This window comes from Schistocerca cancellata, chromosome 5 (assembly GCF_023864275.1).
Source record: "Schistocerca cancellata isolate TAMUIC-IGC-003103 chromosome 5, iqSchCanc2.1, whole genome shotgun sequence".
Classification (NCBI taxonomy): Eukaryota; Metazoa; Arthropoda; class Insecta; order Orthoptera; family Acrididae; genus Schistocerca; species Schistocerca cancellata.
Window position 1 is genome coordinate 574913773 of NC_064630.1, and position 23288 is coordinate 574937060.

Sequence of the window (23288 nt, forward strand, 5' to 3'; positions counted from 1 at the left end):
CAAGGTAACAGACAATAACCAAACAGACGTTAGTGGCAGCATATTGCCGAACATTTCCAACGTTAGTCAATTGCTGCCAGGGGACATTGTAACGTCTAGAGAAACAAAAACAATATATTATGTAGTAATTAGAGAATTAGATGTATCATATTGTGTCATTGCATAAAATTATATATTTTTTTTATTATTTATTTTTGAAAACGTCTGCGTCGGCGAGTAATAAAACCGACACAGAAGATAAATGTTAAACAGAGATTAAAAAAGGAACTAGTATATAATGCGTGATGTAGATTAATGTCTTTGTCTTCTTGATTTGGAAGTTGTGCGAGTAAGATCTCCTGTTGTTGTCGTAGAGAACGCGAATGTAGCGCTCTTTTGTCGAGACTAAGCAATGTACGCCATTACACGTGAATTCACAAAGGTCTGTAATCACTGAGATATTTAAAGGTTTTAATAGAGTTGTTTAAATGAAATCTTGTATTATTTATTGTTAAGCTTGCTTGCATATTATCCCATCCTGTTGAGACATTTTTCAGTTATATAAATATTATCTGTGGTGCTGAGCTGCGTGGAGAACGAAGAGCCGCTGCCGCGGCGTATTTAAACGACGTACAATATAGTCGAGCATACCGCAAGGAAGCGGTAAAATAATAGTAAAATAATATTATTTCTTTTAGTTCCCAGACTGGCAGTGAAGATCAGCAGATTTTATGATGTGTTGCAGGTTGACGCGGGCTGCTGATAGGATATAATTTACAGTGCAAATAATTTAATGTACCTTCAGAATCTGATAGGAATCTTGCTGTGCTCCGTTCTGATCTGGCAAACTTTATAGTGACAACGTATTTTTTAATGAGAGTCTCATGTTCTTGGGCTAGTCGTGGTATGAAATAGCATTTTAACGAGAAATAAAATCCACTGCGAACTTGTATTTTTGAACGATCATACGAACTGTAACATCAGTGTTCATAACAAAGTAATTTCAACTTTTAATCACTATGAAGTAGGGAAGATATATTGATTCTTAGCATGAGTTGCAGTTACGAAAAATCGTTCCTTAAATTGTAGGCCAGATCCAGAACAATCAGACTTCCATATATACATTTTATTCCGCTAAAAGGTAATGATGATAAAGAAAAGCAAAGCACAGCATTGCTAAAAGTATTTCACGTAACTCTCTTCGTAAATGTGTTGTTACAAAGAGAATAAATAAACTAAAGAATAACAATTTAACAATTCGCGAGAGAGTTGTACGCGAAAAAGGACACTATTCAGAGCCAAAAATCTCTTGTGCAAAAGCACACTGCTGTAAGCGATTCCTTAGTCATGTTATCAGTTCTTGTATCTTTTGTATCGAGTATCGAGTAACTTGCATTTCTACACTGAATACATAATCAATCTTTTAACACAACATAACGTCTCAGATAACAACTATCATACGAAAATTGAACAACTGACATCACAAATATACACAAACCTTCAACATATACAAACTTCAAATTAAGAAACTTTTTAAAATATATATATAAATAGGTTTTTAACTTATTTTAGAATAGTAGTAATACCATAACATATAATGTAGATCTGTATATTGATATTGGTTACATAAAAACATTTCATAACAAAAAATAGTAAATTATTAAAAATTTGTAATGCTTTTGTTACTTTCAGGTATGAGTGTGGAAGAGGCTTTGTAAAACTTTGCAGCTTGTAAGACTGCTCATCAGAAAGGAATACCAAGATAACTGATTTAATATTGGTGCGAGAAGCAATAACAGAATGTAAGACAGATTCAGAAGTGGGATTCGGTTTCTGGGTGAAACGATATCATTGATAAGATTAGCTAATGACGTTGCTGTACTCAGTGAAAGTCAAGAAGAATTACAGTACCTACTGAATGGACTGAACACTACAATAAACACATAATATGGACTGCGAGTAAACCAAAGAAAGACGAAAGTAGTGAGGAGTAGCAGGAACGAAATTAGTGATAAACGTAACACCAACATTAAGTAAAATGTAGTAGATGAAGTGAATGAGGACGTAGATATAAGAAACAGACTACAAGCGGTAAAGGGAACATCATTTATCGAAATAGGGCTGCTAGTATCAAACATAGACATATAGATAGATATTTATAAGAAAGCACGTCTTGAGCGCAGTGAATCTTTGGCGGTGGAAATACAGAAAAATAAGAGAACCAACATGTTTCATATGTAGTGTTACAGGGCAATGTTGAAAATTAGGTGGACAGCTATGATAAGAAAGGAGGAGGTACTCAGATTCTCCACAGAATCGACGATAAAAATCATATATGGAAAATGATGCAGCGGCCGAACCCCAAATGGGATATCCCGGTCAATAAATGCCATACGATCATTTACGACTTAAATAAAGAAGGAACAGGATGATAGTACACATGTTAACGCATTCACGGTACTAGTGATAGAGATTGGAATACATATGAAATACAGGGTGTTACAAAAAGGTACAGCCAAACTTTCAGGAAACATTCCTCACACACAAATAAAGAAAAGATGTTATGGGGGACATGTGTCCGGAAACGCTTAATTTCCATTTTAGAGCTCATTTTAGTTTCGTCAGTATGTACTGTACTTCCTCGTATCACCGCCATGATTTCATACGGGATACTCTACCTGTGCTGCTAGAACATGTGCCTTTACAAGTACGACACAACATGTGGTTCATGCACGATGGAGCTCCTGCACATTTCAGTCGAAGTGTTCGTACGCTTGTCAACAACAGATTCGCTCTTGACTTTCGTTTATGGGGGCATTTGAAAGCTCTTGTCTACGCAACCCCGGTACCAAATGTTCGTATTGTGGACGGCTGTGATACAATACGCCATTCTCCAGGGCTGCATCAACGACATTTTGAACATTTCCTGTGACAAAGTGTTTGAAGTCACGCTGGTACGTTCTGTTGCTGTGTGCTTCCATTCCATGATTAATCTGATTTGAAGAGAAGTAATAAAATGAGCTCTAACATGGAAAGTAAGCGTTTCCGGACACATGTCCACATAACATATTTTCTTTCTTTGTTTGTGAGGAATGTTTCCTGAGAGTTTGGCCGTACCTTTTTGTAACACCCTGTATAATTCCATACGTCTGGCAGAGATGCTACTCTGAGACAAAGAGATTAGCGATAGAGAGAATACTGCGTCTGCCCCCCATCAAACCAGTCACATGGCTGACTACACAGGCAAGAAACGTACTCTTTGCATCGATGCAGAGACATTAACAGATTTTTCTCTGTCTTTGACTGAAATGTTAATTCAATGAATTGTGGGTAATTTAAATTTCCAAATGAATTTTACTCCCACTCGGACGAATTTGAGTTCTTTATTTCAGCCAGAGTCAGAAAAATGGCTACTTTGTTTCTTCGTCTTCTTCGCCCTCGAAGTGCCGCGTGATTTCGATGAAGGTGCGGCCCCTAGTCTCAGGCAGGAAGAAGAATGTGAAGACGAGGCCGACTACGGCGCTGGCCATGAAGAGGAAGAAGACGGCGTAGATGCCCGTGGCGTCGCTGATCACCTGGAAGAGCTTGCTGAGCGCTGTGAAAAGGATGGACTGCACCACCGCCACGACCGATGTAGCGACCCCCTTCACGTCCGACGCGAACACCTCGCCCACGACGGCCCACGGCAGTGGGCCGATCCCCAGGATGTTGAACACCTGCGAAGGCAAAGCGACCCATCAGCCAGAGCCATAGTGGGACTGCAGAAAACTATGCAAGAGTGGGAAGGGGTGGGGGGCAATATTCTGAATTTGTCACTTTTTAACATAACTGATTCATTGAGTTTGGAAACATATTCAAAAGAACTAAATTTAACCGAAAACACAATAAATTGTTGTACGCGAGTCTTCTACTCAATTTTTTATGGCAGATTATTTTCATATCTAAACAGTAACCAAATTTCAATAGTATAGGCAATGCACATCTTTCTGTTTTATTAAAATGAACATGAATACAATCCTCATCATTCAGCGACATAAAACTGCATTCTATTTATGATTAAGACAAGGGTATACGACAAGTTATTCGCAAAAAAATATTTTATACATTGTACTATCCCTGTCTGTACTATCCTCTTTTTTAAAGGGTAGCACAAAAAACAGGCCCCGAGCACAGACTGTTCGCCAACTACACACGAATCGTTGTCCGCCACTAGCAGATACAACAACAAATAGATTTAATAATTACATAATGAAGAAATAATAAATAGGCTAATGCAGAAATGCAGTTATAAGGGTCGAGGGACATGAAAGGGAAGCAGTGGTTGGGAAGGGAGTGAGACAGGGTTGTACCCTCTCCCCGATGTTGTTCAATCTGTATATTGAGGATGCAGTAAAGGAAACAAAAGAAAAATTTGGAGTAGGTATTAAAAGCCATGGAGAAAAAATAAAAACATTAAGGTTCGCCGATGACATTGTAATTCTGTCGGAGACAGCAAAGAACTTGGAAGAGCAGTTGAACGGAACGGACAGTGTCTTGAAACGAGGGTATAAGATGAACATCAACAAAAGCAAAACGAGGATAATGGAATGCATTCAAATTAAATCAGGTGATGCTGAGGGAATTAGATTAGGAAATGAGACACTTAAAGTAGTAAAGGAGTTTTTCTATTTGGGGAGCAAAATAACTAATGATGATCGAAGTAGAGAGGATATAAAATGTAGACTGGCAATGGCAAGGAAAGCGTTTCTGAAGAAGAGAAATTTGTTAACATCGAGCATAGATTTAAGTGTCAGGAAGTCGTTTCTGAAAGTTTTTGTATGGAGTGTGGCCTTGTATGGAAGTGAAACATGGACGATAAATAGTTTGGAAAAGAAGAGAATAGAAGCTTTCGAAATGTGGTGCTACAGAAGAATGCTGAAGATTAGATGGGTAGAACACATAACTAATGAGGAGGTACTGAATAGGATTGGGGAGAAGAGGAGTTTGTGGCACAACTTGACTAGAAGAAGGGATCGGTTGGTAGGACATGTTCTGAGGCATCAATGGATCACCAATTTAGTATTGGAGGGCAGCTTGGAGGGTAAAAATCGTAGAGGGAGACCAAGAGTTGAATACACTAAACAGATTCAGAAGGATGTAGGCTGCGGTAGGTACTGGGAGATGAAGAAGCTTGCACAGGATAGAGTAGCATGGAGAGCTGCATCAAACAAGTCTCAGGACTGAAGACCACAACAACAACAACAACAACAATGCAGAACATCTATATATACTGAATTGATGACAACAGGCGGGCGGCAATGAACGGTTTAGTATTCGGGGCCAGGTTTTCGTGCGCCATCCCCTTTGAACACTGAAATACATTAAATTGCGCTACGCCAAGGGCGAACTGCGCGCCAGTGGTAATGTTTATGCCTTGTATCCACACTCCAAAAATTATACTTTGTTCTATAACCAAGTTACCGGGGCAACCTAACGAATTTATTGTTGTACAGTCACGGTTGACAACACTGAGCCATGGGTGCATACGAAATCATTGCAACAAGGCGTTCTAATTTTTGCCGGCTACTGTTGCTTCTGTATTTCTGCTACAGAACGTAATGAACTGATCATTATTGTGTAAGCTTTGCTATTGTGAGCCTCAGCTCCGGGTTCTCATGGATGGCGATGAAAATGATGATGGACACAAAACACCCAGTCCCCTGCCGGCAATCGAACCTGGGCCCCTTGCGTGGTAGGCAGTAACGCTACCGCTGGGCTACGGAGGCGGACTCTGAATTGGTGTTATAATTTTTGAATACCTAATTTGCCTTCCTGTTGGTTTCACGTACTGTTATATGATACAGTTCTACTGGAAACATACTCTTGAAGATGCCTTTTATAGAAAGAAATTTTGTTGTACGTGTTGGACCAGTCCTTTCCCGCAAAATATTATGCTTCAGCAACTTTCTTGTCCCAAAAGGTTCCTTATGCCATTTAGTTCCATCTTTACCACGTAGAATACCTGCGGAAGACATAATCGCTTCACCGTCTTCGTCAGCTCTGTGATTTCCATCGCTGCTATATCACTTGCCTCTCTTTCAACTTCAGTATCATTACAAACATCAATAGCATCTTCCGTATCTAAAGCAGCAGCATCTTCCTTACTCGGAATCCATTCGTCTATTCGTCTGTAGAATTTTCACGCCTGAAACCTGTAGCGTTACCCTCTTCTGTATTTGGCAATGCCTTCCATTATCTCTAGATCATCAAATCCTAATTACTTGAGAAAATTTTCCCGTGAAGTTGGGTACTGAGTGCATGATAGGAGGGCTTCTAATTCTGGTTCCTGAACAAGTTACGGCTCAGGCAAAACGAGATGCTTCTGCATGTAAGGTAACAGGGGATAATATGGAGCTCTTTCAAGTAGTTCATAATTTAAATTTAAAGCACAGCAACAGCGATAATATGCTGGGCAAAATAGACTGGAAAATACTTGTTTTGTGTTTTGATGGGCGTTGTATTTCCGTTACGTAGTGTTTTGGTTTTCTATTAATTGCAAAGAATTATAAAAGTGTGGTGATAAATGAGTAAAATTATATAATGTATTTAGATTTAAGTATTTAAATATTATAAAATTCTGTAAACGAATTGTGGTCATGTTTAGGGATTATTTTGACTAGTGTGGTGTCATGTGACCCGACTCAGGACTCTGGATACGAGCGGGAAAATGGGGTCTTTGTGCATTGCCCGCTGTGGCGGCAAGTTGGGAGCGGCAAAAGTGACGCGAGTGCAAGCATGGACGCCAGTGTATGCGAAGGAACAAAGTGAAAGTGTGTGGGTGTGATACAAACAGTGTACGAACTGCATCGATTATTATTTATGAACTTAAAAATGCATGGCCACAAAGTTAAAGTGTTTCTTTTGAATAAATAAGTTTCAATCAGAACGTGTGTAGTTCAGTTCACTGCTGTTCAAAAGCTAGCCAATATCTGACTCAATAATAGGGGCGCAAATGCAACCGTTTACTACCAACCCCCTTTGCACATGAGCCACGTGAGAAATAGGTAGTAGACGTGCCAGAGTTCAGTTGCAATTGGGGGCTCGTGCGGGATAGGATTTTCTTCCCTAGTCCATAGTATTTCGGAATCGGATGTCCGTCTAATGTTAGGCTTTTGAACAGTCAGTGTGGGGGCTCTGAACTAAATCGGTGCATTAGCAGTACCGGAGTGTTTGTGCTGGACAAGATACGCGCTGCCCCGTGGTTACGCCGATATAAGGCCACCACGATTGTGAGGCAGTCATTTACACAGCCTGGGCGTGTATAGTTCATTTCACTGCTGTTCAAAAGCTAGCCAATATATGACTCAATAGTAAGGGTGCAAATGCAACCGTTCGCTAGCGACCCCCTTTGCAGATGAGCCACATGAAAAATAGGTAGTGAACGAGCCCGAGTTCAGGTGCATGCACGTCTGAAAATCGTTGGTGACTGTTTTGTACGCAAATCTCAATGAAACAAAAGGAAGAGGAAACAACAAAATGTTTCAAGAAATATAAAAAGCCAATATATGATGAACATTGCATTACAACAGCGTGTGAACTTTGTGACTAAATAATTCCAAGTTCCTCTTTCCACTGTAAGGAGCAGCAAAATTTGGTAGCTATATAATATAATGTAATTCATTCTGTCACATATTATTAAAAAAATTGATACATTTTGCACTTGTATATGGGTGTATCTGTTGAATTATTACTCGGTTGTCTGATAAATAATAAAACTTTTAATATGTTATATAAAATAAAGTATTTTATTTGTGAACTTCACACTTCATCTAATGGAGATAGCCCGAATATGGATTAGAGAGAGCATTATGTTGTTTACCGTTTAAATGCTCTTCATTGAGTGTATTTAAATTTTGCTAATATTATGACATTAGAAAGATTCAAATGAGGGATAACCTGAGGCTTGTGTACACTAGTTTCAATATACCTGAAAAATTGCTTGTTATTGTTGTAAAGGTTACTTGGTAACGCAATGTGGATACAACTAAGACAGTAAGAGATGCAGGCGTTCTCTTGGTTACGACAGTGCATTATCCCGTGAACTCAGGATTTTGTAAAGAAGAAAGTAAATACAGGAACACCGGTTCTAAACTTATACAAAAACGGTTAGGCGTGTTTTTTTGTTTAACAACTAGCACTGTTGTAGCCGTCACCAAGGTAATTAATCAAAATGTTAAAGGTAGGCCCGTATTTGGACGAGATTTCAATTTCGACTGACGTCAGCGGATAGGAAAAATTTATGAGTACTACTGAACAATATAATAACACTTTTGAGGTAGGTTTGTGACCATTACTTCAGTTTTTTGTTTATATCACCATGTATTATTATCGGCAGTTCATGAAGTGTAAGGGTAGTGTATGATGTATGAGTAGCACGAACCTGAACCACTGTTATTACCCTCTTTGGGGGAACTATTATTTCACTGATACTCATTTTTCTTACAATACGACAGCTACCATCCTTCCTCCACTTAAAGTGCTACACTAGCACATATGTGGACTCAATGCTGCCCATAAAAATGGGAACTATTCGACGGAAAAATTAGCTAGGTCGAAATAATAAAATTGTCTAAGTCATTTCAAATACCTCACTGAAAACAAGCTTGAGTTACATGAGAAGTTATGAGCAACGTTTTCATTCACATTCTACGTATACACTCCTGGAAATTGGAATAAGAACACCGTGAATTCATTGTCCCAGGAAGGGGAAACTTTATTGACACATTCCTGGGGTCAGATACATCACATGATCACACTGACAGAACCACAGGCACATAGACACAGGCAACAGAGCATGCACAATGTCGGCACTAGTACAGTGTATATCCACCTTTAGCAGCAATGCAGGCTGCTATTCTCCCACGGAGACGATCGTAGAGATGCTGGATGTAGTCCTGTGGAATGGCTTGCCATGCCATTTCCATCTGGCGCCTCAGTTGGACCAGCGTTCGTGCTGGACGTGCATACCGCGTGAGACGATGCTTCATCCAGTCCCAAACATGCTCAATGGGGGACAGATCCGGAGATCTTGCTGGCCAGGGTAGTTGACTTACACCTTCTAGAGCACGTTGGGTGGCACGGGATATATGCGGACGTGCATTGTCCTGTTGGAACAGCAAGTTCCCTTGCCGGTCTAGGAATGGTAGAACGATGGGTTCGATGACGGTTTGGATGTAGCGTGCACTATTCAGTGTACCCTCGACGATCACCAGTGGTGTACGGCCAGTGTAGGAGATCGCTCCCTACACCATGATGCCGGGTGTTGCCCTGTGTGCCTCAGTCGTATGCAGTCCTGATTGTGGCGCTCACCTGCACGGCGCCAAACACGCATACGACCATCATTGGCACCAAGGCAGAAGCGACTCTCATCGCTGAAGACGACACGTCTCCATTCGTCCCTCCATTCACGCCTGTCGCGACACCACTGGAGGCGGGCTGCACGATGTTGGGGCGTGTGCGGAAGACGGCCTAACGGTGTGCTGGACCGTAGCCCAGCTTCATGGAGACGGTTGCGAATGGTCCTCGCCGATACCCCAGGAGCAACAGTGTCCCTAATTTGCTGGGAAGTGGCGGTGCGGTCCCCTACGGCACTGCGTAGGATCCTACGGTCTTGGCGTGCATCCGTGCGTCGCTGCGGTCCGGTTCCAGGTCGACGGGCACGTGCACCTTCCGCCGACCACTGGCGACAACATCGATGTACTGTGGAGACCTCACGCCCCACGTGTTGAGCAATTCGGCGGTACGTCCACCCGGCCTCCCGCATGCCCACTATACGCCCTCGCTCAAAGTCCGTCAGCTGCACATACGGTTCACGTCCACGCTGTCGCGGCATGCTACCAGTGTTTAAGACTGCGATGGAGCTCCGTATGCCACGGCAAACTGGCTGACACTGACGGCGGCGGTGCACAAATGCTGCGCAGCTAGCGCCATTCGACGGCCAACACCGCGGTTCCTGGTGTGTCCGCTGTGCCGTGCGTGTGATCATTGCTTGTACTGCCCTCTCGCAGTGTCCGGAGCAAGTATGGTGGGTCTGACACACCGGTGTCAATGTGTTCTTTTTTCCATTTCCAGTAGTGTATTATAGAACATAGGCAAATAATGATAGATTGGCAGTGAAAACAACGGAAACGAAATAAACAGAACGATTCAGAAAATACTGATGAGTAGCGACAAAAATAACCATCAAAGAGAACCGAGCGAGGTTGCGCAGTGGCTAGCACACTGGACTCGCATTCGGAAGGACGACGGTTCAATCCCTCCTCCGGCCATCATGATTTAGGTATTTCGTGATTTCCCTAAATCGCTCCAGGCAAATGCCGGGATGGTTCCTTTGAAAAGGCACGGCCGACTTCCTTTCACGTCCTTCCCTAACCCGATGTGACCGATGAGCTCGCTGTCTCGTCTTCTCCTCACTACAACCTAACGCAACCCAACCAGCAAAGAAGTGACATACTGACGCATCTCGAAGTGGAAAAAGAGGAAGACAGCAACGTGAGTTCACTATCTTGCTCCTCATATCACAGTAGCAGAATACTGGCCTTGTGACACAGACCATTATCCTACTGGAAGATGCCATCACCGTTAGGGAAGACAGCAAGCATGAAGGTATGCAGATGGACCGCAGTAATGTTCGTGTAATCTCTCATTCTCATCGTGTATTCGATTACTGCCATAGGTCCCATAGAAGCCCAGAGGAATTCCACCCATAGCATAATACAACCCCACTGACCTCCGTCCGTGGGACAGTGTATGTTTCGAGCAACTGTTCTCCTGGGAAATAGCGTCTCTAACCACTACCATCGACCATGTGTAACAACAAACGGGACTCATCCGGCCAGGCGACACGTTTATATTGATGCACGGTCCAATCTCATAGACTCCGTGCCCACTGCAATCGTAAATGATGATCTCGTTGGGTCAATGCGTTAAAACACAGCTGAGCACCAGTTCAACAATGCGCGCTGAACAAAAAATGGTTCAAATGGCTCTGAGCACTATGGGACTTAACTTCTAAGGTCATCAGTCCCCTAGAACTTAGAACTACTTAAACCTAACTAACCTAAGGACATCACACACATCCATGCCCGAGGCAGGATTCGAACCTGCGATCGTAGCGGTCGCGCGGTTCCAGACTGTAGCGCCTTTAACCGCTTGGCCACCCCGGCCGGCGCGCGCTGAACAGTATGCACCATAAAATAAACGCCTGCGCCAGCACTGTGCACTGTCGCTAGATTTTCCACAGATGCATACCTGTCCAATTCTACAGAGAGGACAACCCACCAACCTCCACGTTCTATATGAGGTGTGGCCATTCAACACCTTGTCACGTACTCGTGGTTTCACCGTCCTTCAATCATCCTTCATCAGCGCCGGCTCTTGCACAATTTTACCAGTATGCTGTAATGTGGAGGCCTATAGCCTTTTCCCGCTGTGGCGGAGCGGTTCTAGGCGCTTCAGTCCGGAACCACGCGGCCGCTACGGTCGCAGGTTGAAATCCTGCCTCGGGCATGGGTGTGTGTGCTGTACTTAGGTTAGTTAGGTTTAAGCAGTTCTAAGTCTAGGAGACTGATGACCTCAGATGTTAAGTCCCATAGTGCTTAGAGCCATTTGAACCATTTTAAAGCCTTTTCGCTTATAAGGCTAGTACTCGTAATTAAATTGAATACATTAACTTCAGATAAACTGAACTGTTTAAAAATATTTAAATTTTATAACTAATCTCTTAGCATTGAGAGGGGTTCACTTAGGTGACAAAAGTCCTTGTATATCTCCTGATATCGGATCACATATCCTTTTCCTACTGTAGTGCAGCAACTCCACGTGGCAATGCCTCAACAAGTCGTTTGAAGTTCCGGCAGAAATACTGAACCATCCTGCCTTTATATCCCTCCACAATTGAGAAAGTGTTGACGGTGCATGATTTTGTGCACGAACTAACCTCTCGGTTATGTCCCATAAACTTCGGTGGGATTCATGGCGGACGATATGGGTGGCCAAATCATTCGCTCGAATAGTCCAGTAGTCTTCAAGCAAACGGAAAACAATTTTGGCCTGGAGACAAGTCGCATCGTTGTTTGTGCTCATGAAGTACATGGGTGACGGAAAATGTCCTCCAGACAGCAGAATATAACCATTTCCAGTCAATTATCGGTTCAGTTGGACCAGATGACCCATTCCACTCCATGTAAACACAGCCCACACCGTTATGGGGCCACCACCATCTTGCACAGTGCCTTGTTGACGGCTTGGGCCCATGGCTCCGTGGGTCTCCTCCACCCACGGAGCCATGGGCCTCCGCCACACTCGAACCCTAACATCAGCTCTTACCACCTGAAATCGGGACTCACCTGAGTCGTCTAAGGCCCAAGCGATATGGTCACGAACCCAAGAGAGACGCTGCCGGCGATGTCGTGCTGTTAGCAAAGGCACTCACGTCGGTCGTCTACTGCCATAGCCGATTAACGCCAAATTTCGTCGCACTGTCCTAACAGATACGTTCGTCGTTTGTCGCACATTGATTTTTACTGTTATTCATGCAAGTGTTGCTTGTCTGTTAACGCTGAGAACTCTACTCAAATGCCGCTGCTCTCGGTGAAGGCTAAGGATGGTCTTGACATTTGTCAAGAAAATTTGGCCTTTAGGATAATCGCAGTTAATCTTAAACTATATGAAGGGTTGACGACATACAGCGATTTAATCCGCTCCGCCATCTTAACCATTCTACGAGCTGATAGTGGGTAACCTACCAGGGGCTTTCAATAAGTAATGCAACATATTTTTTTTTTTGTCTCAGACCGTTTCCGTTGAAAACTCCGAAATTTGTTGTGGGACATCATGGAATATTCCCGCTTCAGCCCTTACAGTTTCATGAAGTTCCGATAGTGACGACGCTATACATAGTCTTAAAAATATCTGTAACGCGGATGCGTTCCATGCAGAGAGACGCCATTGAGTTTCGTTAGGTAGAAAACCAGAGCGACGCAGATATTCATAGTCGCTTGCAGAAGGTCTACGGAGATCTGACGGTGAACAAAAGCATGATGAGTCGTTGGGCGAGGCGTCTGTCATCATCGCAGAAAGTGGCACAAACCTGTCCGAGCTCTCAGGTGACGGCCGGTCGCACACAGCTGTGACTCCTGCAATGACGGAATATACGGACACTCTCATTCGAGCTGATCGAAGATCACAACCAAACACTTCGTTGCACACCTGGACACCTCGGTGGGCACTGCTGACATTCTTGTCCACCAGCTGGAATGTGCCTGCTGAGTTCCTCGCCCCCTATCAAATGACCATAAACAGCAACCAAGTACCATTTGTGCAGAATTGCTTGCGCATTGTGAGGCTGATCGTGACCATTTTTTGTCGATCATCGTCACACACGATGAAGCATGGGCTCATCACTTCGAACCAGAGACAAAAGGCAATCCATGAGGTGGCGCCACACCACTTTCCTCCGAAGAAAAAGTTCAAAGCCGCGCCCTCAGCCGGTTAAGTCATAGTGACAGTCTTCTGGAACTCTGAAGGGTTTAGTGTGTTTGATGTCCTTCCTCGTGGTGCAATGATCAATATGCCTTACACGATAGAATGTCAGCGTCTCTAAATTTGAATTTCTATTCATTTTGGTTCACAAATGCTGTCTTCTTTGTTTGACAACTTGACGTTTACTAAGGCAATGTACTACAGCGTCATCATTGTGGAGAAAACAAGTTACTGCTCCATACGTGTTACTCTGGCAGTTGCATTTCGTGTATCATGGAAAGCAATTACGGACACAACAACACTGTCATTGCATGCTGTAAACATAAAAAAGCATATTGTGAACTCATGATTCGCAGTACTCGTTGGTGTACGCCGACGACAGGGCACAAGTCCGTCGGGGATCCTATGAGACGATACAAATCGCCGTTTGAGCTGTGGGGGTGAGATGTGGGAGTGGAGGTATTCGTAGACAGGAGACGTTTAGATTGAATGGAATGGTGTCCCAGTTACGTTCAACAGAGTCTCTGGCCACTGAACCAGAAACGAGGCAACTGATCAGTGTAGTGCACCCATTTACGTAGCGTGCACTAGCTTATAGGAGAGCTCCACCTTAAACAAGCCAATGCACTACCTCATCGTTCCCGAATTGTCAAAATGCCTTTCGGAATATTCCAGAAAAATGACGGACCGATCAGCGAATATATAGTAAGCGTTAAACGCTTTTTCTCTCATCAGTTAGTGGGGATTGTCAGCGAGCAAAAGTTTCGTAAAGGTTTGACATTACGTATAAAGTTTGTTGGCGATCACTTTCTCATATTCAAATACTGAATGAATATAATGTGGTTACTTGCACGTCTTGAGTCATACTGTCTCAAGTGCTATACATAGTTTATAACTACACTACTGGCCATTAAAATTGCTACACCACGAAGATGACGTGCTACAGACGTAAAATTTAACCGACAGGAAGAAGATGCTGTGATATGCAAATGATTAGCTTTTCAGGGCATTCACACAAGGTTGGCAGCGGTGGCGACACCTACAACGTGCTGACATGAAGAAAGATTCCAACCAATTTCTCATACACAAACAGCAGTTGACCGGCGTTGCCTGGTGAAACGTTGTTGTGATGCCTCGTGTAAGGAGGAGAAATGCGTACCATCACGTTTCCGACTTTGATAAAAGTCGCATTGTAGCCTATCGCGATTGCGGTTTATCGTATCGCGACATTGCTGCTCGCGTTGGTCGAGATCCAATGACTGTTAGCAGAATATGGAATCGGTGGGTTCAGGAGGGTAATACGGAACGCCGTGCTGGATCCCAACGGCCTCCGAGATGAGGAATTTTAATGGCCTGTAGTATAAAATGCAATTACTAGCGTTACACGTATGGAGCAGTAGCTTGCGTTCTCCATAGTGATGACACTGTAGTGTAATGCCTTTGTAAATGTGAAGTTGTCAAACCAACAAAACAGCATTTGTGAACCAAAAGGAATAGAAAATACAAATTTAGAGATGCTAAAATTCCATCGTGTAAGGCGTATTGATCGTTGCACCATGAGGAAGGATATCCAGCACAATAAACCCTTCAGAGTTCCAGAAGACTGTCACTATGACTCAACCGGCTGAGGGCACGGCTTTGAACTTTTTTCTTCGGAGGTAGGTGGTGTGGCGTCACCTCATGCATTACCCTTTTGTCTCTGTTTCGAAGTGATGAGCCCATGCTTCATCGTGTGTGACTATGTTCGACAAAAACTCGTCAGGATGAGCCTCATAATGCGCAAGCAATTCTGCATAAATGGTACTTGGTTGCTGTTCATGGTCTTTTGACAGGCGACGAGGAACTCGGCGGTCGCACACCTTTGAGTATTACAATTGGTGGACAAGAATGTCAGCACTACCAACCGAGATGTCCAGGTGTGCAACGAAGTGTTTGGTTGTGATCCGTCGATCAGCTCGAATGAGAGTGTTCGCATATTCCGTCATTGCAGGAGTCACAGCTGTGTGCGACCGGCCGGCACCTGGGAGATGGGACAGGTTTGCGCCACTTTCTGCGATGATGACAGACGCCTCGCCCGACGACTCACCATGCTTTTGTTCAGCGTCAGATCTCCGTAGACCTTCTGCAAGCGACTATGAATATCTGCGTCGCTCTGGTTTTCTACCTAACGTAACTCAATGGCGTCTCTCTGCATGGAACGCATCCGCGTTACAGATATTTTTAAGGCTATGTGTAGCGTCGTCACTATCGGAACTTCATGAAACTGTAAGGGCTGAAGCGGGAATGTTCCATGATGTCCCACAACAAGTTTCGCAGTTTTCAACCGAAACGGTCTGAGGGAAAAAAATGTGTTGCGTTACTTATTGAAAGCCCCTGATAGGTTACCCACTATCAGCTCGTAGAATGGTTAAGATGGTGTAGCGGATTTAACCACTGTATGTCATCAAACCTTCATATAGTTTAATATTAACTTAGATTTTCCTAAAGGCCAAATTTTGTTGACAAATTTCAAGACAATCTTAGCCTTGAAGATTTTCTCGACCCTATTCCTTGCAAAATATTCTATCCATCCTGAGGCAACGTCAACTTTCTGTAGTAATTCAAATTACCTAGAATCCTTCTCATCTGCAGGCAGTGCTCGAGCCATGACGTGAACGACGTCTGCTCCCTTTTATGGCTTCTCTACGACATGCAAAGTTCTTAGCAGATTAAAATTGAGCGCCTGAGCAAGACTAGAAACCTAAACCTTGTACATCGCGGGCTATGCTCTTACCGATTACGCTGCCCAGGTACGTCTCACAACTCGACACGCAGCTTTAATTCTGCCTATACCTCCCTCATGCTTTCCACACCTCACAGCCGGCCGGTGTGACCGAGCGGTTCTAGGCGCTACAGTCTGGAACCGCGCGACCGCTACGGTCGCAGGTTCGAATATCCTGCCTCGGGCATGGATGTGTGTGATGTCCTTAGGTTAGTTAGGTTTAAGAAGTTCTAAGTTCTATGGGGCTGATGACCTTAGAAGTTGAGTCCCATAGTGCTCAGAGCCATTTGAACCACACCTCACACAATCTTTCCTGCATACCTTACAAGTCTAGCTCTCCCAGAAAAGAGGATATCACGAAAAAATGCCAGTCTGCGGCATAATTTTAGTCTTCCAGGTACTTTGGACGCAGCGCATCGTCCGCTCCAGAGTAAAAAATCTCGAAACAACAGACTGGCCTACTGACTAAAAAAAAAATGCGGCCCGCGGCTGCAAGCTGCCCGGCCGATTCCTGGCCGCATTTTGTAATAATGTGTACCTAGCATCCAACAGCCTAATTTAAATAGGTCAGCGAACTTTAAGGGCTTCGTAAGAGTGAGCTTTCCCTCTTCAATAACAATCAAATATACTTATAGAGTCATTAATATTTTAAGATGTCTTTAATTTTAATTGGCGTTGGTGAATTCGTATGTGACATAAGACGACCAGTTAGGCCCACTTCAGCGTGCGCGCCTTGTACCGATGAGGTGTGAGGATAATGGTGCAAATGGCTCTGAGCACTATGGGACTAAACTGCTGAGGTCATCAGTCCCCTAGACTTAGAACTACTTAAACCTAACTAACCTAAGGACAGCACACACATCCATGCCCGAGGCAGGATTCGAACCTGCGACCGTAGCGGTCGCGCGGTTCCACACTGAAGCGCCTAGAACCACTCGGCCACACCGGCTGGCAAGGGTCAACACGTTACTGACTTGCTGAATTTGCGAAATTCTTTCTGTTGAATATATCATCCAATTTTTCTGAAATTCAGGTCATTTGTTTGTTTGTACCCATACATCACATCCACCGATTTACGTCGCATTCCGATAATTTCTTCGTGGCGCGTCTTTTTTCTTTTTTTGTCTTAGAATGTAGTTAACCGTTCACAGCGTGTGGGAAATAGTCATGAGGCTACACTTAACAATATGTTATCAAAAGTACGCCTCTGTACTGAGATACACTATGTGATCAAAAGTATCTGGAAACCCCAAAACCAAAATTTTTCATATTAGGTGCATTGTGCTGCCAGCTACTGCCAGGTACTCCACATGGCGACCTCAGTAGTCATTAGACATCGTGTGAGAGCAGAATGGGGTGCTCCATGCAACTCACGGACTTCGAACGTGGTCAGGTTCAAATAGGTTCAAATGGCTCTGAGCACTATGGGACTTAACAGCTGAGGTCATCAGTCCCCTAGAACTTAGAACTACGTAAACCTAACTAACCTAAGGACATCACACACATCCATGCCCGAGGCAGGATTCGAACCTGCGACCGTAGCAGTCGCGCGGTTCCGGACTCCGTGCCCAGAACCGCTCGGCCACCGTGGCCGGCGTGGTCAGGTGATTTGGTGTCACTCGTGTCATACGTCTGTACGCGAGACTTCCATGCTCCTAAACATCCCTAGGTCTATTGTTTCCAATGTGATAGTGAAGTGGAAACGTGAAGGGACACGTACAGCACAAAAGCGTACAGGCTGATCTTGTATGTTGACTGACAAAGACGTAATGTATAATGGGCAGACATCTATCCAGACCATCACACAGGAATTCCAAACTGCATCAGGATCCATTGCAAGTACTATGACAGTTTGGCGGGAGGTGAGAAAATTTGGATTTCTTGGCTGCTCATAAGCCACACATCATGCCGATAAATTCAAAACGATGCCTCGCTTGGTGTAAGGAGCGTGAACATCGGACGATTGAACAGTGGTAAAACGTTGTGTGGAGTGACGAATCACGGTACACAATGTGGCGATCCGATGGCAGGGTGTGGATATATTGAATGCCCGGTGAACGTCATCTGCCAGAGTATGTAGTGCCAACAGTAAAATTTGGAGGCGATGGTGTTATGACCTGATCGTGTTTTCATGGAGGGTGCTCGTAGCCCTTCTTGTTTTTCGTGGCACTATCACAGCACACGCTACATCGATGTTTTAAGCACCTTCTTGAATCCCAGTGTTGAAGAGCAATTCGGGGATGCCGATTGCATCTTCCAACACGATCGAGCATCTGTTAATAAAGATGAACAATAACATCCCTGTAATGGACTGGCCTGCACAGAGTTCTGACCTGAATGCTATAGAAAACCCTTGGTATGTTTTGGAACGCTGACTTCGTACCAGGAATCACTGACCGACATCGATATTTCGACTCGTGCAGTACTCTGTGAAGAATGGGCTGCCATTCCCCAAGAAACCTCCCAGCACCCGATTGAATGTATGCCTGCGAAAGTGGAAGCTGTCATCGAGGCTAAAGGTGGGCCAACACCATATTGAATTTCAGCATTACCGATGGAGGGCACCACGAACTTGTAAATCATTTTCAGCCAGACGTCCGGATACTTTTGATTACATAATGTGTGTCCTCATGATAAGGTACCTCCTTTGCAGTACCATAAGGGTGAGCAAATTAAAAACGGCGCAGCCCATTGTTTAAATGGAGTGTTTTTTGAGTGGAATAGCACTGCAAGAGTCCATGTTAGGATGTTGGAAGTATATGGCAATGATACACGACCATATGACGCAGTGTTGAATTTTGGAGCAAAGGCAGGTCAATTGGGCAACCTCCACTAACGTAACCCTCTCCCCTCCCCTTCCCACAGAAAAATGGAGGGAAGTTCAAATACCAACAGGATAATGCATCACACCACGGTTATCTCAACTAACCTAAGAAAATCGCGGGAAGATAGATCACTTGGGCTACCTCCACTAACCTAAGTCATCCGACCGCCACCTCTTCCTAGGAACTTGCACTAAGTGTGAATTTTGCTAGCAAAGAAAGGTCAATTCGAGTATCTCTACTAAGCTAAGAAAATAGCGTGAGAGAAAGGACACTTGGACTACCTCCACTAACCTAAGTCACCCGACCGCCATCTCTTCCTAGGGATTGGTAGGAAAAGGACTCAGCTGCACTGGGCTGCTGGAGAGAGGAAGGACTGTATTTATTTTGAAACAATTTATTTAGGGATGGAGTATACTTGTCATAGAGAACACACGCTCTGACATGCCACACAGCATGCATACCTGAAAACTAGTCCTAAACAACTCATGTATAATGCTCCACACTTGTCCTTGCTAATTGTAAACTGTCAAAATAACGCATTGCACAGCATACAGACATATTAACCACTCGTAAATAATGCAATACATTTATGTCCAGAGAGCCAGACAAATCGTTAATTGTCAAACTAATAATCCATCTAAAAGATTCTGTAAACATGCTTGCTAATCATCAACTGTCTAAATCATGCACCAGTTTTTATGTAAACAATTGGAGACAGCACCACCATCCAGTGTGTTCGCCATGAGGTCCGCAATCCAACTGAGCTAGTACACAGTACCACTACCAGAGGGTTCTGTCGTAGGTTCCATGATGTAATCCAAGATGGCAGCCATGATATCAACTGATGACACAATACTCTTACCCAAGATAGTGGCAAACAGTGTGTTCACCACAAGGTCTGGACCTAGTACACAGTACCTCCACCAGAGCATGCTGCCGACTGTTTTGTGACACAATCCAAGATGGTGGGGAGAAATGGTGGGTGGACATAATGGCTGTGCTAGACATAAGTTTCTATTTTGCATGCAATGTCTCCAGCACGAGATCTAGACTCCAACTGACCTAGTACACAATACTGCCACCAAAAGGTGCTGCCATCCATCCTATGACATAATCCAAGACGGTGGTCTGTGGAGGGGGGAAATGGCGCGAAAATTACTCAGCATGTGCTGGGCTGCTGGAGACAGTAAGAAAGGAGTGTATTTATTTTGGAACATTGTATTTAGGGACAGAGTATATATATCACACTGACACAAAACACATGCTTGGGGTCACAATACACAGCCCACAGACCTGTAAACTACTCTTAAATAACGCTCTGCAACCACGTAACTTCCTACTAAATTACCGAAATAATTTCAATACAGACATGCAAACTGCTCCTAAATAATGCAATGCACAGATGTGCAGACACGAAATTCTAAACTGTCCAAATAATGCATAGCACAGCCTACAAGCCCACTCACTAAATAATGCAACAGACATGCAAGCACCCTCCGCCACCCCCTGTCCAATGGAATGCACAGGCGGTTAGTGGCAGTCCCTGTGAAGTGACGTGGCCGTCAGCTGTCAAACCGCGCACATGCATGCATGAAGTAGCGACATCCCTCTCATACTTGACACCTGAGAAATTCCTCTTGGAATACGTGTTCCCCTAGACACCATTGCTGACGTGATCAGACGGGTACGAAGACTTATTTACAGAGCAGTCACTCCAGGGGCATGCACTGTCACAGGTGCGGGCCGCCGCCAGATGCAGGTGATCCTTCCCTCTACTTTTGGGGTATCAGTCAGTGTTTACTGACGTCACAGAAATCCAAGGCGCGCTCACGTTCCTCTCATACATGTGACACCTCTGGGCAGCATGTGTCTTTACCATTGATGACAGAGTAGTACAAGCTGCTTTCTCAATAGCCATTCTAACGGATCACTCGTGACATGTGGCTTATGCATCGCCACGTGTAACTACAAGCACATCTAGCAACATTCTCAATGTTATACTGAAGCCACATGGCTATCTAAAATAAGAACAGGGTCGAATTCCAGTAAATTGCATAGTATCCCAGAAATACTTAACATGATCTTTTGTAGCAGTTTTCATGATGTCTCAACTTGAATGCATGGAAATTCTTGCCCTATCAGAATCTGTTTACGAAAATAGCATATAATAACCCTCATCCGTCACATGTTACCTTTCTTGCTCTCAACATACACAAATGTTCTCACATCTATGTAGAGACACCTGTATCCCAGAACAAAGAATGTCATGTGAATGAATGGAGCATTAAGATTGGCTCTTATGGAACTTACCCGCTGAATTACTGATGCTGCCCATATGGAAGCACCATCCACCTTTTTCTTCCTTTCTGCAGATGAGACTTTTTGCGCTAAAATTGTTTTGCACAGTTCACTAAATTGCATCGACAGTTAAACCCACAAAGTTGTCTACAGACCATCAAATACATATGACACTCACAAGAATATTGGAAGCAAGGAACATACGAAAAGAGCATATAACTACAAATAAATATTACGATTACTACTACAGTCTGACACCAATGGATGTACAGGTAATGTCTCCTCATGGTAGCCGTGCTTCTGGAACGAATGTCAGTACCTACAGAGCACATTATTTTCCATATAAAATATCTCTCTCATACCCTCTCGGTTACTGATGTGCTGAATCTCTATGTCCTTCACGATTGGACACACAGTCATCTTCTCTAGTCATACCACAACATAAGCCACAGCACCTTTACAATGCAATATATACACATTTTTCACAACATAAGCCATAGTAACATAACAATGCAATATATACACATTTTACACAAGCAGTACAGTTATCTTTTATATCTGTACATCATCCGAAAAATTTATGGTATGCCCACACATACACCAGCTATATGTCACAATTATCCTCAGTCCTAGGGAAGCACTGTCCGCCTTTTCTTTCTTTCTACAGACGTGCCTTTAAGCGGCTAAAAACTACTTTACACTGATCGCCATATTGCACTGACAACTAAACCTTCCAAAGTGCCATACACATCGTCAAATACGGAAAGTCTCTTACTCAATTGCACTGCTCTCCCACTGAGGACAGTAGCTTGAATATTACAGCGTGAAACCAATCTCCAACCCAAAAATATATCCCCGTGTATTGTCTGTGTAGTAAACATACAATTCATATCCTCTGCCATACAAAATTATCCCTTTTACATCAAATAGACGTCAGTGGATCGAAGTTACTATCAGAACTGTTGTGCAAAGACTGGCTCGTCCCCCCCCCCCCCCCCCCTTGTACAAGTGCGTTACTTTTTCTGGTCCGGACCTGCCTGCATCCTCGTGTTTATACATCTATCTCTGGACTCTAGGATTACAAGAACATATCTAGTTTCGCACTGTTCGCACACAGTAATATCCTACCAATGGCTCACGCAACGTAATTCCGAAGATACAGAGTGGGAATTATTTCTATACAAACACGAAACTTTAGCTAGGTGGGGCTTGCTGTAAACCACTGACTTACTAGATACTTTTCACGTCTGTGAAGACATTTATTCGGAGACTCGAAACAAATGATATTTACACTCTCAAATACCGATGTCGGTGATGTAACAGATTCGAAATCATCTCTACAATTCACAAGGTCAACTAAGCTGTTTTTCATGTCTAGAGAACCGGCAAACGTCTCTTCTACATGCTAGATGTACAACCCACAATCGATCTTTTCTCAACTAAATAAAGGCGCGAAATGAGCTGAAGCAGTCAACCGAACAATTTACATGGGAGGGAATAATGGTCCAGTGCAAACGCACCTCCGTATTCATTCTCAAATTTCCACGCAATCACGAAAGCTATGCAACGCATACTAAGCATTATTCCTACAATCCAACAGGCATCTCCAGTCTGACAGCTCCTACCTTTAATGGGAAACGTGAATCAATCCTGCACAGGTCAACGGCGCTGCAGGCCAAGCATGCACAGGTAGAATGTTTATCCTTAGAAGGCGGTCACATATATATTTTACCCCTGTACTTACAACTAAATGTTACAATCGTGGTCTCAGTTGAACGACATTCGACATTGGAAATACTCTCTGTTGATGGCTGTGGCTCTGGAAACAGAAATATCAGTACCATTCTTATGACTTGACATACTCGTCCCATGCTATCACAGTACCCCATGTCAAATCCATACTT

General features: G+C 43.7%; 1 protein-coding gene across 1 annotated transcript in view; it reads right to left on the reverse strand.

Annotated features, from left to right (window-relative positions):
- Positions 1-3389: 3389 nt before the first annotated feature.
- LOC126188687 (facilitated trehalose transporter Tret1-2 homolog) overlaps positions 3390-23288 on the reverse strand; it is a 101951-nt gene continuing 82052 nt past the window's right edge. Inside the window, exons 4-5 of the mRNA XM_049930293.1 lie at positions 3609-3695; positions 3390-3574 (exon numbers count right to left, since the gene is read on the reverse strand). Of these exons, the coding sequence (XP_049786250.1) occupies positions 3390-3574; positions 3609-3695 (272 nt within the window). The remainder of the gene's footprint in view (positions 3575-3608; positions 3696-23288) is intronic.